The 15,593-nt window shown below is 41.3% G+C and overlaps 1 protein-coding gene and 1 long non-coding RNA gene across 2 annotated transcripts in view; both read left to right on the forward strand.

Annotated features, from left to right (window-relative positions):
• Positions 1-15,593, forward strand: part of LOC119025254 (B-cell receptor CD22-like) — a 49,890-nt gene that overhangs the window by 12,551 nt on the left and 21,746 nt on the right. Inside the window, exons 9-13 of the mRNA XM_037108675.1 lie at positions 2,928-2,998; positions 3,099-3,172; positions 4,130-4,474; positions 4,584-4,811; positions 5,313-5,356. Of these exons, the coding sequence (XP_036964570.1) occupies positions 2,928-2,998; positions 3,099-3,172; positions 4,130-4,474; positions 4,584-4,811; positions 5,313-5,356 (762 nt within the window). The remainder of the gene's footprint in view (positions 1-2,927; positions 2,999-3,098; positions 3,173-4,129; positions 4,475-4,583; positions 4,812-5,312; positions 5,357-15,593) is intronic.
• LOC119019351 lies at positions 14,968-15,352 on the forward strand. Its single transcript, XR_005075022.1, has 3 exons — positions 14,968-15,021; positions 15,111-15,198; positions 15,316-15,352. It is a non-coding gene; the product is annotated as an uncharacterized LOC119019351 (long non-coding RNA).

Genomic DNA, 15,593 nt, shown 5'->3' on the forward strand with positions numbered 1-15,593 from the left:
TATGTCTCTAATGCAATCAAATCAAAAATGTTCCTAAAGAATGAAGATTCAGTCCCAGGGGGAGCATAAATATTAAGTAGTGTCACTTCCTTCTGATCTATTTTCCCCTTTACCAGGATAAACCTCCCCTCTTTATCTTTTATTTCAGATATGTATTCAAATGGGGGGGAGTTTGAAATTAATATACAAACTCCTCTTTTTTTCCCTTTCCTATAAGATGAAAAGAAAGCATTCCTAAAACCAAGCTTCTTCAATTTGTCATGCTCAGGCGCAGACATATGTGTCTCCTGCCAAAATGCTATATTTATCTTCTCTTTTTTCATTTTAGCTATCATTTTGCTACCTTTAATTGGATTATTCAGTCCATTTACATTAAGAGAAAGTATGTTATAATGTTGATAATGCATTATATACACCATCTTTATCAATTACTTGTAACTTCCCATACCTCAAAAAACAAAGAGGAGTAATAAACAAAATAAGAAAAATGTTAAAACTCTTATACACATCATATAACAGAACTTCCAACAAGAAAGGCGACATATCGCCTTTGCAATAAGAGGGGCAGAGCCACAGAGTGGGTTCCCTCAGTAACAATGAAAAAGAAAGGCTGGTGGCTATCTGTTTACAGTCTGTAGGTATCAGCAAATCTAACATAGTCCAAAAAAAAAAGGGATGTCGTTATATTACCCCTCCTCCGATACTGCAGTGTCCGTCTCCGTCCTGCGATACTCCTTCAGTCTCTCACGCACCTGTTGCTGGAACTGCTCCTTGTCTCCGCCACGTCGCGACTCAATCACCTCCCATGGCAACAATTTGGCTAACGTGTCCTCCGTGATGTCGTCTCCTTTACTCTCACGTGATCTTGTCCACGTTGAGCCCCCGTTTCCTTAAATCCTCCGCTGCTTGTGTGGCGTTGTTGTAGACTGCGGTGCCCATTGTGTAGTGAACTCGCAATCGGGTTAAGGGAGTTTGGAAGCGTATTTCGTGTTCCTTCAAAGTCTTCTTAACAGGGGCGTATTCCTTTCTCTTCTTCTGGACAGCGTCAGCATAGTCATGATCAAAAAACACTCGTTTGTTGTCGTAGTTTAGACCAGTCTTCCAGGCTGCATGGAGTATGCTTTCTTTAACAGAGAATCGCAGAAAACGAACCACCATGGAACGCGTAGGGGCATTCTTAGATGGCTTCGGTGCTAAGGCTCGGTGTGCCCGCTCTATTCCCAGGTCACTATCCCAGTTAGGGTCGACAGCTTCCCCGAGTTGGGTCTTTATCATATCCACCACGAATGCTTTTGCGGAGGTGCCCTCCGCCTCCTCAGGAATACCATAAATTCGGATGTTATTGCGTCGTGAGTGGCCTTCCATCTCAGTCACTTTATCCTGCAGTGCTCGCTGGTTAGCCAGTAACTGAGTGAGCGCGCCCTTAACTCCAATGTCCCACCGCTCTGTACTGGCCTGGTTCTTCTCGATCTCTTCAACCCGCTCTGCTACTCCTTCTAACTGACCAGTCATATCTTGCATTTTTCGGTGTATTTCTGTCGTGGACTCGTCCATTTGCTTTTTAATGTCCTCCCTAAAACATTTATGGAATTCCAGTAGCTCATTTTTTAGCTCTGTTCTAAGAGTGTCCACTCCAGCAGTTACAACTGCACTTACAGCTTCCCGTATGGTGCCCAAGCTTTCGCTTTCCACATGGCCTCCATCTTGTACTGTTTCATCGTCTCCAAACTCTTTCTCCGAGTCTCGTCCAGCAAGCGTGCCTCGTCCCTTTTGTTGTCTTTTAGGTCTTTCCCCGCTCATTCTTACGACTTGGTTAATGAAAAGTAAAATGAATTATACCAGATTGAGTGAGAAACTTAATGCTGATACCAGAGCTCTGCAGTTACACTGCCATCTTCACTAGCGCGCCACCGGAAGTCAAGGGTGTAAAGTTTTTGATCACTACTCTGAACTATGGACTCCTGAACTCAGTCACTGCCTGTGATGCTTCATGAATCTAATGTCCAGTGTAAACAAGTCAAACTGAAGTTTTAGTGGTAAAATGTGAAAACAAAGTAAATCTGAATGTAATGTAACATTCAGTGATGGAGGATAAAATGTTGTTTCAGGCTCCTGATTCAGTATCTCTGATGGTTCGCTGCCCTCTAGTGGGGAAGTTTAAGTGTGGCACATTCAGGCTTCATCACTGTGAGTGCTTCCTCCTCTGTCTGCTTTAAAGGTTCAGTTCACCCAAATTACGAAAAGACACGCAGGTAGTTTTGTTCTGTTTCTCTGAACACTGTGAGGTTTGGAGGTTTCTTCAAATGTCAGGTGACTTTTTATTCTATTTCTATTCTACATGTTGGACATCTCTGCACAGTTTCTCAATCTGAACCACCTAAATGAGCCAAATTCATTAAAAACCACTGTGTGTCCTCATCAGATCCGACCAGTCTTCTTGAACTATGTGCGTCACATGTTCATGTGTTGTTAACACTAACAGATGTGGGAGTTTCTCTCGGCTCAGTGTTCTGCTTTTCTCTGCACACAGCAGCAACCTGACTGCAGAGTGAGCAGAGAAGACACAAACCAGGAAACAGCAACAACATGTCACTCTCCATCCTCTCTTATAATGAACCCTCTGCTCTTCTTCCTCTTCAGTCAAACTGCCTCGTGGTTCACAGGTACAATGCATTCCTGTTCCTTCACTCCACCTGCAGACTGCCTCGGAGCACAGAGAGATCAACTGTAGAGGGCAGCTGTAAATATTTACTTTAATATTTTAATATCAAAATCATGAATGTGATTTAATGCATGTTATACTGCATTTATTATAGAATTCATGCTTTGTAAGACAACACAACTTTAGTGTGATGTGGGTGTTGGCTCGCACTCAGCATGTCATGTATGTTAATAAGCTAAAGAGGAAGTACATCTAGTGGTTTAAGAGTGTGATATCTGTCTTCTGCTCACTCACAACTGAGGAACGGCTTCTTTCAAGACGACGTCCGTCTTCACTGTAAGTAGAATTGTTTGTAGATGTGTCTGATACTGTAAACCTCCTGTGTGCATCATTATTTTATCTGCTGACATGTTTTATTGTCTCTGAATCCTCACAGAGAGATCAGAGGAGCAGATATGAGTTTAAGTGCAGCAGTGAGTGGATTTGTCGTCTTCCTTCTCTCTGTGTCAGGTACAGTTACATTTACTGCATTTAAAGAGGGAATCTGGACTTTTGCATGAAGTAGCTGTGTGCTCAGTACTTTTACACGCTGTGAACTGAGAATATTTTGGGTTTTCAGAACTTTTCCCTTCTCATCCTGTTTAATGTGTTGTAAAGTCGAGCCTGGCTGCAGAAGCAGCAGCTCATGTGGAGGACGATTAGTTTGTATCTGCAGCTACTTTCATCACAGTGAAGTTTTTTGGAGGGATGTTGTTCTCACAGTAAAACCCCCAAAACTGACTGTACTTGTTGTATATGATGGTACATCTGCACCACTCCCTGCTAGTTCTGTTAGTGCTGTCTGACCTCAGTGTGATGTTTCCATGCTATATGCAGACAACTTATCTTGACATCATAGCAGCTTGAAGCAGTTTGACACCTCAGTGTTCTGCTTTTATTTTTGTAGTTTTCACACTCAGCAGCATCCTGATCACAGAGTGAACAGAGAGAAGTGACCAAGAACAGCACAGACTCTAATAAATAATATTTCTCCTCTTATCCTGGTCAGTAAACTGCATTAAAGGTCACAGGTTCAATACATTCCTGTTCACTTCACTGCACCTTCAGACTGGGTGCACACTGAGTTTAACTGTAGAAAGCATGTTCACATCTTCCACTCTTCCTTTGTTTGTGTTCATCCTCCCTAAAGGGAAGTTAACATGTGGGTGGAGTAACATGAGTATTTTCTTCAACTTTTCTATAAATTATGTTTCTATGAATTTTCTGTGTGGACGACTTTTTGTTGACACATGATTAAGAACTGTTGATGACAGTAATTAGTCTGATAATCGAGGATTTTGAAGCACGTCGTCCATGTTACCTTTCCTCCACATCATATTGGTAGTTTGATCACTTTTGTCTTATTAACTGATTGTTAACTGAAGTTACTCAGTTTCATTGTGTTTTCTGATGTTCTGTGTGTTACAGTGATACAGGGTCAGGATGGCTGGGGAGTGACTTACAGCTCTACTGAGATCTGTGCCTTCAAAGGATCAACAGTGGACATGAGCTGCACCTACAGATACCCATCTACTGTACAGAGAGTTGTGAACAGATTCTGGTTCACAAAAGCTAGTAATAGTGTTTATACAGATTTGAAAACAGACCCACAGTATTCAGGTCGTGTGCAGTATATCTGTGGCAACAACAACTGCAGTCTGACAATCACAGACCTGAGAGAGAGTGACTCAGCCGAGTACAAGTTCAGATTCATTACAGGCCAAGAAGGTGTGAGATATTATGGTTCACCTGGAGTCACTTTGACTGTCACAGGTAAGTTTTCAGCTGAATGTGTGTGTGTGTGAGTGTGTGAGTGTGTACGTGTATGTGTGTTGAAATTCAGTCTAAAATGAAGACCTCTGTTTCTTATTCACATATTCAGATCTGCAGGTGAGGGTGAACAGCCTACATGTCTATGTCTCTTTGCCCTTGGCAGTGCTGATGTGTCACAGCAATCATCGTCTACCTGGTCGTCCTCGCTACGTCTGGTACAAGAATGGACGGATCATTCAGGGACAAACATCTTATTTTTATTTGGTCTACTTCACTCCTGCAGACAGCTTTTCCTGTGCTGTAGCAGGACATGAGAACTGCCGCTCTCCTCCAGTGTGTGAGTTTACTTACAGTCGTCCACTGAAATAACACCTGGTTGAGCCTTTTGAGCCGACCTGTTGTACTGGACCTTAACTACATGTAATTCAGTGATATTTGGTGATTCATTGTGCAGAAATGTCTGATAATCAAATCACAGCTCTGACACAAAACACTTGATTGTTTCAGGTTAGTTCACAAAACATGAGAGAAGACAATGAAGCCTCTCACTTCATTCTTTCCACTCATGTTCTTTTGCCAACCTGTGAAAAGATTTCATGTGCACTCCTCTTATTTAACTACTAGAGTTGATGAGTAAACATGAAATTGTCCAAAGACACTGAACCAGGATAATTTCCTTGATCTGCTGCCTTCAGCGCTGATGAACTGTGAGACAGTTTGAGTCTTTGTCTGCTGCATGTTTTCAATTTGAATTAAAGTAAGATGAACTAGATTTAGTTTTTCTGATGTGTGACTTATGTGGATTAAATGTAAAATGTGTTCATGTTTTCTCCTCCAGATGGTCCAAAGCTTCCCTCTGTGTCAGTGAGTCCCTCTGCTGAGATAGTGGAGGGCAGTTCAGTGACTCTGACCTGTAGCAGTGATGCTAACCCAGCAGCTAATTACACCTGGTACAAGAAAAATGGAGATCCAGACCTTCAACCTCTCAGTAAAGATCCACAGCTTGTCTTCAGGTCCATCCAGTCCTCTGACTCTGGAGAGTATTACTGTACAGCTGAGAACCAGCTGGGGAGGAGGACGTCTGAATACATCTATATTAATGTCAAATGTGAGTAAATAGCAGCTGATTTAAATCAACTAATGACTTTGTAAGATGTTATTACCCAGTCAGGTGTTTTGCTGATGGTGCACTTTCTCCAGCTCTGCCTGTTTCACCTTCACAGTCTGCTGCTGTTGTTCACTGAGCAGCTACAGTAGATGATGAAATGATGTTTGATGTACAAACTGTTTCCAGATCTGCACAGATGTTCATTGATCCAGAAAACCACTTTTAAAGTTTCAGATGCTGCCAGACATAAATACACATCCAACATGTAATGTGTCCAGAGTCCTGTTATCAACTCTGTCTCTGAGGAATGATGTTTAGTACTTAAATAATAGTTTGTATTGCCACAAATATTTTGATGGAAACAAAATTGCTGTCTTGATTTTTTTACATGGCCACATTTTCAGAATTGTAGGAAGAGAAAACGTTTCGTTCCCCACACAGTTAAATTACAGAACCAACATCATCAGTTGTTGCCATAAATTCACTGGAGATCAGAACTGATATCATTTTCTCCTCCAGTTCCCCAGTATTTAGAACACATTTGAAACATATCTGCGTGATGTGATGTTACCACAATTTACTCTTGAAAATGCAACAGGAACAAGTTGCTCTAACACACACAATCACACAACCACACACACTTTTTAAAGGATGAACAAATGATCGAAGGATTTTCACCCTGTGTCACAAATGAAATCAGATCTGTCACAAATCTGACAGTTTTGCACCCGACCTGAGAACACAGCCACTAGTTTTATTTAACAGATGTTGCAAAGGATTGAATCAACCTGCACCACCTACACTGTGACTAATATTTCCTGTATTGTATTTCATCTGTTATTTATCTGAAACTGATCTGCAATCTTAGAATTAAAATGTGAAATGTGTTCATGTGTTCTCCTCCAGATACTCCAAAATCTGCCACTGCATCAGTGAGTCCCTCTGCTGAGATAGTGGAGGGCAGTTCAGTGACTCTGACCTGTAGCAGTGATGCTAACCCAGCAGCTAATTACACCTGGTACAAGGAGAAACAAACACTGCTTCGCGGACAGAGACGCGTCTATCATTTCTCCTCCATCAGCTCTGAGGACAGAGGGAACTACTCCTGCAAGTCAGAGAATCAGTATGGAGAGATCATGTCCTCGTCTGTATCAGTCGATGTCCAGTGTGAGTACAAAATATAAGTAACTCTGATGTCCTGCTGACTCAGCGTTAAGAGACATATGACTTGTAGCCACAGTGAACCTGCTTCACATGTTTACACACATATCTCCAGATATATAATGTGAATTTACTGTTAACTGTGGTCTTTTTGTGTAGGTTGAAGAATGTCAGGTCTGAAAAGGCAAAATACAAGTTTATGTTCACAAAACCAATAACTTGAATCCAAAATGTAAATGTGACAAAGTCATCATCTGATGTGAATGACATGAGTCTAGTTAAATCTTCTTCAGATGGTCCAAGACTTCCCTCTGTGTCAGTGAGTCCCTCTGCTGAGATAGTGGAGGGCAGTTCAGTGACTCTGACCTGTAGCAGTGATGCTAACCCAGCAGCTAATTACACCTGGTACAAGGAGAATGAAGACTCACCAAAAGCATCAGGACAGATCTTCACCATCACTGACTTCAGAGCTGAACACAGTGGGAATTATTCCTGTGAAGTCCAGAACAGAAGAGGAAGAAACAAAACCAGCGTACATCTGACTGTGGCAGGTGAGTTATCCTCATTCACCTGCACACACACCTGTTTACTGCACCAGACCAGATTAACATGTTAATATGTAACAACTCATAACTGGTGCAGAGAAAATAACATTTCCTGTCTGTGTTCAGAGGCAGTTTTTCTGTAGCTGTGTTCAGGGAGGAACCTCCATCATGTCAGAGGTGGAGGACTCTGACTGACTGATTAACAGACAGCATCACCTGGAAAAGGGATTTATTGATTCTCATCACATATCTGTGTGTATTTCTAGTGAATTCAACAAAGATAATGAACATCATCAGGTTGACTCTGGTGGTCTTGATGCTGATTCCTCTTCTTCTTCTGAGTCTGTGGATGAGGTGAAACAATCAGAATCCATCTGCTCTTTTATTTTCTTCTTCAGACTTCATTTAGTTTTAGTGATATGAGTTTCTCAATGTGGAAGATTGATTTGATTGATTTGTTGTTGTTGGACTCAATCCAGGAAGAAGAAAACTCTGAGCTCCACCACTGAACCACAACAACCTGTCGAGATGATAGAGGTGAGACAGAGAGAGGCCGTCTTGACAAAACCTCCTCTATATCACAGTTATAATAACGTGGCTGATCTGATGTGATGTCGGTTCATGAACGAGGTCCTTGGAGCTTCATTTTGTCGTCTCTCCTCATCAGTTGGACTCTTGTCCTGAGTATGAGGACGTCTCAGACTTCACTGCAGCACAGACAGAAGACACAGAGCAGCAGGAAGACATGCTGTGAAGTCCAGTCAGGTTAGAGACTCCTGCATCCAATAAAACATCCCGACTGTAGATTTACAGTCACAGTCACAAGTAAAACTTTACACGTGTGTTCTGTGATTCTCTTCAGATGCAGCTGAACCAGAGGCAGGACTCACCTGATGGACACAAAGAAGGACCACATTGAACTATGACAGAGGAGAGCGAGGCTGTGGAGGATGTTGGGGAAGTGAACACATTTACCTTCAGCTCCAAAAGTTTTCATGTTGAGTTTTCAGTAGCAGCAGCAGGTAGGAGTCAGCAGCACAGACAGTCAGCAGCAGCATGTAGCAGGAAGTTTAGAAGAACGTGGAGTCGGCAGCTTCAACTGAATCATGTCCAGGTGTCAGACATGATTTATTGTTCAGATCAGCTTAATGCTTAAACTGTGAGAGCTTATTTTAACCTGTACAGTCAGTTATATTATAGACATTGATGAGTCGTTAAACAAAATGTATTTTTGATTCTACAGAATAATAAATAATATCTGTGATCATCTTCTGGGTTTTCACCTGTCCTGGCTGACAAAGCCAATAAAGTGTGTTCAAAGTGAGACAGTGAGCTGAGAGCATCACATTTGACTTCATGTACAGTTTATATTTTCACACATTGAAACCAAACATAAGTCCAGTAGTAAAACACTTTGACAGATGTTACATTTTCCAGTTATTTCTGCTGCTGAGTCAAATCAACAGCCAGCTTCCACAACAAGTGAAGGAGCTGTTGGACAGCTCTGTAGGTGAAACATTAGTGAGCAGAACGTTTAAACTTCAGCTTTAAACTAATTATTCTTCTGTTAATCTTTGACGTTATCATTTGTTCACCAGATATCAAGACATTTAAATTCAACTCTGTCCTTTAGCTTTGGCTTATTTCTCACATTGTCACATTTTGTGTCCATAAGAATGAAATGTGCCACAGTTTAATGGTTCATTATGATTTGGGATGTTGCTGATATGAAGATGCACAGAGAAAGTTTTTACTGAGGAGGACCTGAACTTATATTTGAGCCGTAAATCTCCGTTAGGTTCAGTGAAATTCTTTTGTGGTGATTGAAGGAAGCAGAGTAGATCCAGGTTCACTAAATGTGAAGCCCTTTCAGAATAAAAGTCCAGGTTTATTCAACACCCTGATTATAAAGGGTGTAAAGTTTTTGATCACTACTCTGAACTATGGACTCCTGAACTCAGTCACTGCCTGTGATGCTTCATAAATCTGATGTCCAGTGTAAACAAATCAAACTGAAGTTTTAGTGGTAAAATGTGAAAACAAAGTAAATCTGAATGTAATGTAACATTCAGTGATGGAGGATAAAATGTTGTTTCAGGCTCCTGATTCAGTATCTCTGATGGTTCACTGCCCTCTAGTGGGGAAGTTTAAGTGTGGCACATTCAGGCTTCATCACTGTGAGTGCTTCCTCCTCTGTCTGCTTTAAAGGGTCAGTTCACCCAAATTACAAAAAGACACTTTCTCTCTTACCTTCAGTGGTGTGTAGCCACGCAGGTAGTTTTGTTCTGTTTCTCTGAACACTGTGAGGTTTGGAGGTTTCTTCAAATGTTAGGTGACTTTTTATTTGATCCCAATCTACATGTTGGACATCTCTGCACAGTTTCTCAATCTGAACCACCTAAATGAGCCAAATTCTTTAAAAACCACTGTGTGTCCTCATCAGATCCCACCAGTCTTCTTGAACTATGTGTGTTAAACACAACTTTAGTAAATGGTGGGTGTTGACTCGCACTCAGCACGTCATGTATGTTAATAAGCTAAAGCGGAAGTACATCTAGTGGTTTAAGAGCCTGATATCTGTCTTCTGCTCACTCACAACTGAGGAACGGCTTCTTTCAAGACGACGTCCGTCTTCATTGTAAGTAGAATTGTTTGTAGATGTGTCTGATACTGTAAACCTCCTGTGTGCATCATTATTTTATCTGCTGACATGTTTTATTGTCTCTGAAACCTCACAGAGAGATCAGAGGAGCAGATATGAGTTTAAGTGCAGCAGTGAGTGGATTTGTCGTCTTCCTTCTCTCTGTGTCAGGTACAGTTACATTTACTGCATTTAAAGAGGGAATCTGGACTTTTGCATGAAGTAGCTGTGTGCTCAGCACTTTTACACGCTGTAAACTGAGAATATTTTGGGTTTTCAGAACTTTTCCCTTCTCATCCTGTTTAATGTGTTGTAAAGTCGAGCCTGGCTGCAGAAGCAGCAGCTCATGTGGAGGACGATTAGTTTGTATCTGCAGCTACTTTCATCACAGTGAAGTTTTTTGGAGGGATTTTGTTCTCACAGTAAAACCCCCAAAACTGACTGTACTTGTTGTATATGATGGTACATCTGCACCACTCCCTGCTAGTTCTGTTAGTGCTGTCTGACCTCAGTGTGATGTTTCCATGCTATATGCAGACAGCTTATCTTTCTGTCATAGCTGCTTGAAGCAGTTTGACACCTCAGTGTTCTGCTTTTATTTTTGTAGTTTTCACACTCAGCAGCATCCTGACCACAGAGTGAACAGAGAGAAGTGACCAAGAACAGCACAGACTCTAATAAATAATATTTCTCATCTTATCCTGGTCAGTAAACTGCATTAAAGGTCACAGGTTCAATACATTCCTGTTCACTTCACTGCACCTTCAGACTGGGTGCACACTGAGTTTAACTGTAGAAAGCATGTTCACATCTTCCACTCTTCCTTTGTTTGTGTTCATCCTCCCTAAAGGGAAGTTAACATGTGGGTGGAGTAACATGAGTATTTTCTTCAACTTTTCTATAAATTATGTTTCTATGAATTTTCTGTGTGGACGACTTTTTGTTGGCACATGATTAAGAACTGTTGATGACAGTAATTAGTCTGATAATGGAGGATTTTGAAGCACGTCCATGTTACCTTTCCTCCACATCATATTGGTAGTTTGATCACTTTTGTCTTATTAACTGATTGTTAACTGAAGTTATTCAGTTTCATTGTGTTTTCTGATGTTCTCTGTGTTACAGTGATACAGGGTCAGGATGACTGGGGAGTGACTTACAGCTCTACTGAGATCTGTGCCTTCAAAGGATCAACAGTGGACATGAGCTGCACCTACAGATACCCATCAAGAAAACATGGCCGTGATTCTAAAGTTAAGGAAACATTCTGGTTTACTAAACTGAGTGGAAATCAGCCTGTTGATCTGAGAACAGACTCAGATTATCAAGATCGTGTTGAGTACAGTTGTTCTGAGAAGAGCTGCAGTCTGAGAATCACAGACCTGAGAGAGAGCGACTCAGCTGAGTACAAGTTCAGGTTCATAACAAACCAACCAGATTGGAGATATACTGGTGAACCTGGAGTCACTTTGAGGGTCACAGGTAACATTTTCATTCACATTTGAATTATTTCCATGTTCATCATCTGAAGAACAATATTATAAATGTGTGTGTTTGTTGACAGTTTGTCTAAAATAACATTCTTGTTCCTTCTTCACATCCAGATCTCCAGGTGAGCAGATCCTCATATTCTAGCTGGAGAGACCTGAAGTGTCACAGCAGTTGTCGTCTACCTGATCGTTCTTCCTACATCTGGTACAGAAATGGACAGAAAATTCCATCACAAACATCTTCTACTTATTCAGTCGACTTTAATTATGCAGCCAGTTATTCCTGTGCTGTTGAAGGACATGAGGATTTCCCCTCTCCTCCAGTGTGTGAGTTTACTACACTAACATAACACCATCTGATGGAGTCTGATAACTACATGTATTTTAATATGGAGACCTTCATTGTGACTCTTCATCAACTCTGGTTTAAAAATGATCCGAACTTTGTTTTATCTTTCAGGTGTCAATGATCGACTCTGCAACAGAGTGATTTACACTGACAGAAGCATCTGTGCCTCCAAAGGCTCATCAGTGGACATTTCTTGCACTTACAGCAGTTACGACACCATCACGTCCAAATTCTGGTTCAGTCCTGATCATAGTTATCAGTGGCAGAGTCCTTCACAGCCTGAGGACCTTAGTGACTCCCAGTTTGCAGGTCGTGTTCAGGTCCTTGAATCAGAGAGAGGACGCTCCACTCTGAGAATCACTGACCTGACAGAGAGTGATTCAGCTCAGTATCACTTTAAATTCACAACAAGATGGTTTGAGTGGAGGAGTAGTTTACCTGGTACAACTCTGACTGTCACAGGTACTGATGAACACACACTGATGTAAAACATCAACATAGTACATTTAGAAACAGTGAAGATGTTGAAAATGATGGATCATCATGAGTTTGTGTAATAATTACTGTTGTGTTGGCACTAATGTTCACTGCTAGTTGTAGGAATAGTAAGTGTTGTGTTGTCGTGTGTGTACATCTATCAGTGATTTCTGTTAGAACCAGTGATAATAATAATGTTTCTTGTTCTCATATCCAGCTCTGCAGGTGCAGGTGACCAGAATAACAGTCCACCAGTCTGATACTGAGGCAGAGCTGAAGTGTCACAGCAGCTGCAGTCCAGCTGCTCGTCTTTCCTACGTCTGGTTCAAGAACGGACAGAAAGTCACAGGGGTGGAGACGTCTTCTTTTAAAGGCCGGGTTTATCCTGGAGACATCATCTCTTGTGCTTTGAAAGGACATGAGAACTACGGCTCTCCTCCAGTCTGTGAGTTTGATCCACTGTATCAGGAAAAAGACGTGCAGACACACTGACTTCTAAAAGTTGTAGATGCAGCCGGTATAGAAAATTAAAGTGCTACAAGTAGAAATAATATTCACACTGTCAGGACTCTGCAAACAGGACCTCAACACAACCAGCATGTACAGTATGGATAACGATGTGTAAAGGTTTTGGTAATTAAACATTTCTAACAGCTTTTTAGTGACTGTTGGGTTTTTTAAAAATTAATCTTGTTATTAATGTCAGTTCCCATTATAGTCAACAGCATGAACAGCTGCTGTGGTAATGGAGACAATCAAAAAGAAACAATGACAATTTAATTCAAATCGTAAGTCTTTGGGACATCTTAAAATAATACATGTTGACATCTCCTCCAGATGGTCCAAGACTTCCCTCTGTGTCAGTGAGTCCCTCTGCTGAGATAGTGGAGGGCAGTTCAGTGACTCTGACCTGTAGCAGTGATGCTAACCCAGCAGCTAATTACACCTGGTACAAGGAGAATGGAGATCCAGACCTTCAACCTCTCAGTAAAGATCCACAGCTTGTCTTCAGCTCCATCCAGTCCTCTGACTCTGGAGAGTATTACTGTACAGCCGAGGACGAGCTGTGGGGGAGGACGTCTAAATACATCTCTATTAATGTCAAATGTGAGTAAATTGCAGCTGATTTAAATCAACTAATTACTTTTTATTACTTTATTACCCAGTCAGGTGTTTTGCTGATGGTGCACTTTCTCCAGCTCTGCCTGTTTCACCTTCACAGTCTGCTGCTGTTGTTCACTGAGCAGCTACAGTAGATGATGAAATGATGTTTGATGTACAAACTGTTTCCAGATCTGCACAGATGTTCATTGATCCAGAAAACCACTTTTAAAGTTTCAGATGCTGCCACGCATAAATACACATCCAACATGTAATGTGTCCAGAGTCCTGTTACCAACTCTGTCTCTGAGGAATGATGTTTAGTACTTATATACTAGTTTGTATTGTCACAAATATTTTGATGGAAACAAAATTGCTGTCTTGATTTTTTTACATGGCCACATTTTTAGAATTGTAGGAAGAGAAAACGTTTCGTTCTCCACACAGTTAAATTACAGAACCAGCATCATCAGTTGTTGCCATAAATTCACTGGAGATCAGAACTGATATAATTTTCTTCTCCAGTTCCCCAGTATTTAGAACACATTTGAAACATATCTGCGTGATGTGATGTTACCACAATTTACTCTTGAAAATGCAACAGGAACAAGTTACCCTAACACACACAATCACACAACCACACACACTTTTCAAAGGATGAACAAATGATGGAAGGATTTTTGCCTCGTGTAATCTGACGGTTTTGCACCCGACCTGAGAACACAGCCACTAGTGTTATTTAACAGATGTTGCAAAGGATTGAATCAACCTGCACCACCTACACTGTGACTAATATTTCCTGTATTGTATTTCATTTGTTATTTATCTGAAAGTGATCTGCAATCTTAAAATTAAAATGTAAAATGTGTTCATGTTTTCTCCTCCAGATGCTCCAAGACTTCCCTCTGTGTCAGTGAGTCCCTCTGCTGAGATAGTGGAGGGCAGTTCAGTGACTCTGACCTGTAGCAGTGATGCTAACCCAGCAGCTAATTACACCTGGTACAAGGAGAACCAAACACTGATTCAAGGACCAGAAGGCTTCTATCATTTCTCCTCCATCAGCTCTGAGGACAGAGGGAACTACTCCTGCAAGTCAGAGAATCAGTATGGAGAGATCAACTCTTCATCTCTTTTTATAGACGTCCAGTGTGAGTAACATTAGCAAGTCACTTAGATTGTCAATGGAACTAAAATAAAATGTTGATTAATATTGATTAGTTGTTTCTCTATACATGTTCTCCTCCAGATGCTCCAAGACTTCCCTCTGTGTCAGTGAGTCCCTCTGCTGAGATAGTGGAGGGCAGTTCAGTGACTCTGACCTGTAGCAGTGATGCTAACCCAGCAGCTAATTACACCTGGTACAAGGAGAATGAAGACTCACCAAAAGCATCAGGACAGATCTTCACCATCACTGACTTCAGAGCTGAACACAGTGGGAATTATTACTGTGAAGTCCAGAACAGAAGAGGAAGAAACAAAACCAGCGTACATCTGACTGTGGCAGGTGAGTTATCATCATTCACCTGCACACACACCTGTTTACTGCACCAGACCAGATTAACATGTTAATATGTAACAACTCATAACTGGTGCAGAGAAAATAACATTTCCTGTCTGTGTTCAGAGACAGTTTTTCTGTAGCTGTGTTCAGGGAGGAACCTCCATCATGTCAGAGGTGGAGGACTCTGACTGACTGATTAACAGACAGCATCACCTGGAAAAGTGATTTATTGATTCTCATCACATATCTGTGTGTATTTCTAGTGAATTCAACAAAGATAATGAACATCATCAGGTTGACTCTGGTGGTCTTGATGCTGATTCCTCTTCTTCTCCTGAGTCTGTGGATGAGGTGAAACAATCAGAATCCATCTGCTCTTTTATTTTCTTCTTCAGACTTCATTTAGTTTTAGTGATATGAGTTTCTCAATGTGGAATTTTGTATTTGTTGTTGTTGGACTCAATCCAGGAAGAAGAAAACTCTGAGCTCCACCACTGAACCACAACAACCTGTCGAGATGATGGAGGTGAGACAGAGAGAGAGGCCGTCTTGACAAAACCTCCTCTATATCACAGTTATAATAACGTGGCTGATCTGATTTGATGTCGGTTCATGAACGAGGTCCTTGGAGCTTCATTTTGTCGTCTCTCCTCATCAGTTGGACTCTTGTCCTGAGTATGAGGACGTCTCAGACTTCACTGCAGCACAGACAGAAGACACAGAGCAGCAGGAAGACATGCTGTGAA

Source organism: Acanthopagrus latus, chromosome 1 (assembly GCF_904848185.1).
Source record: "Acanthopagrus latus isolate v.2019 chromosome 1, fAcaLat1.1, whole genome shotgun sequence".
NCBI classification, from domain to species: Eukaryota; Metazoa; Chordata; class Actinopteri; order Spariformes; family Sparidae; genus Acanthopagrus; species Acanthopagrus latus.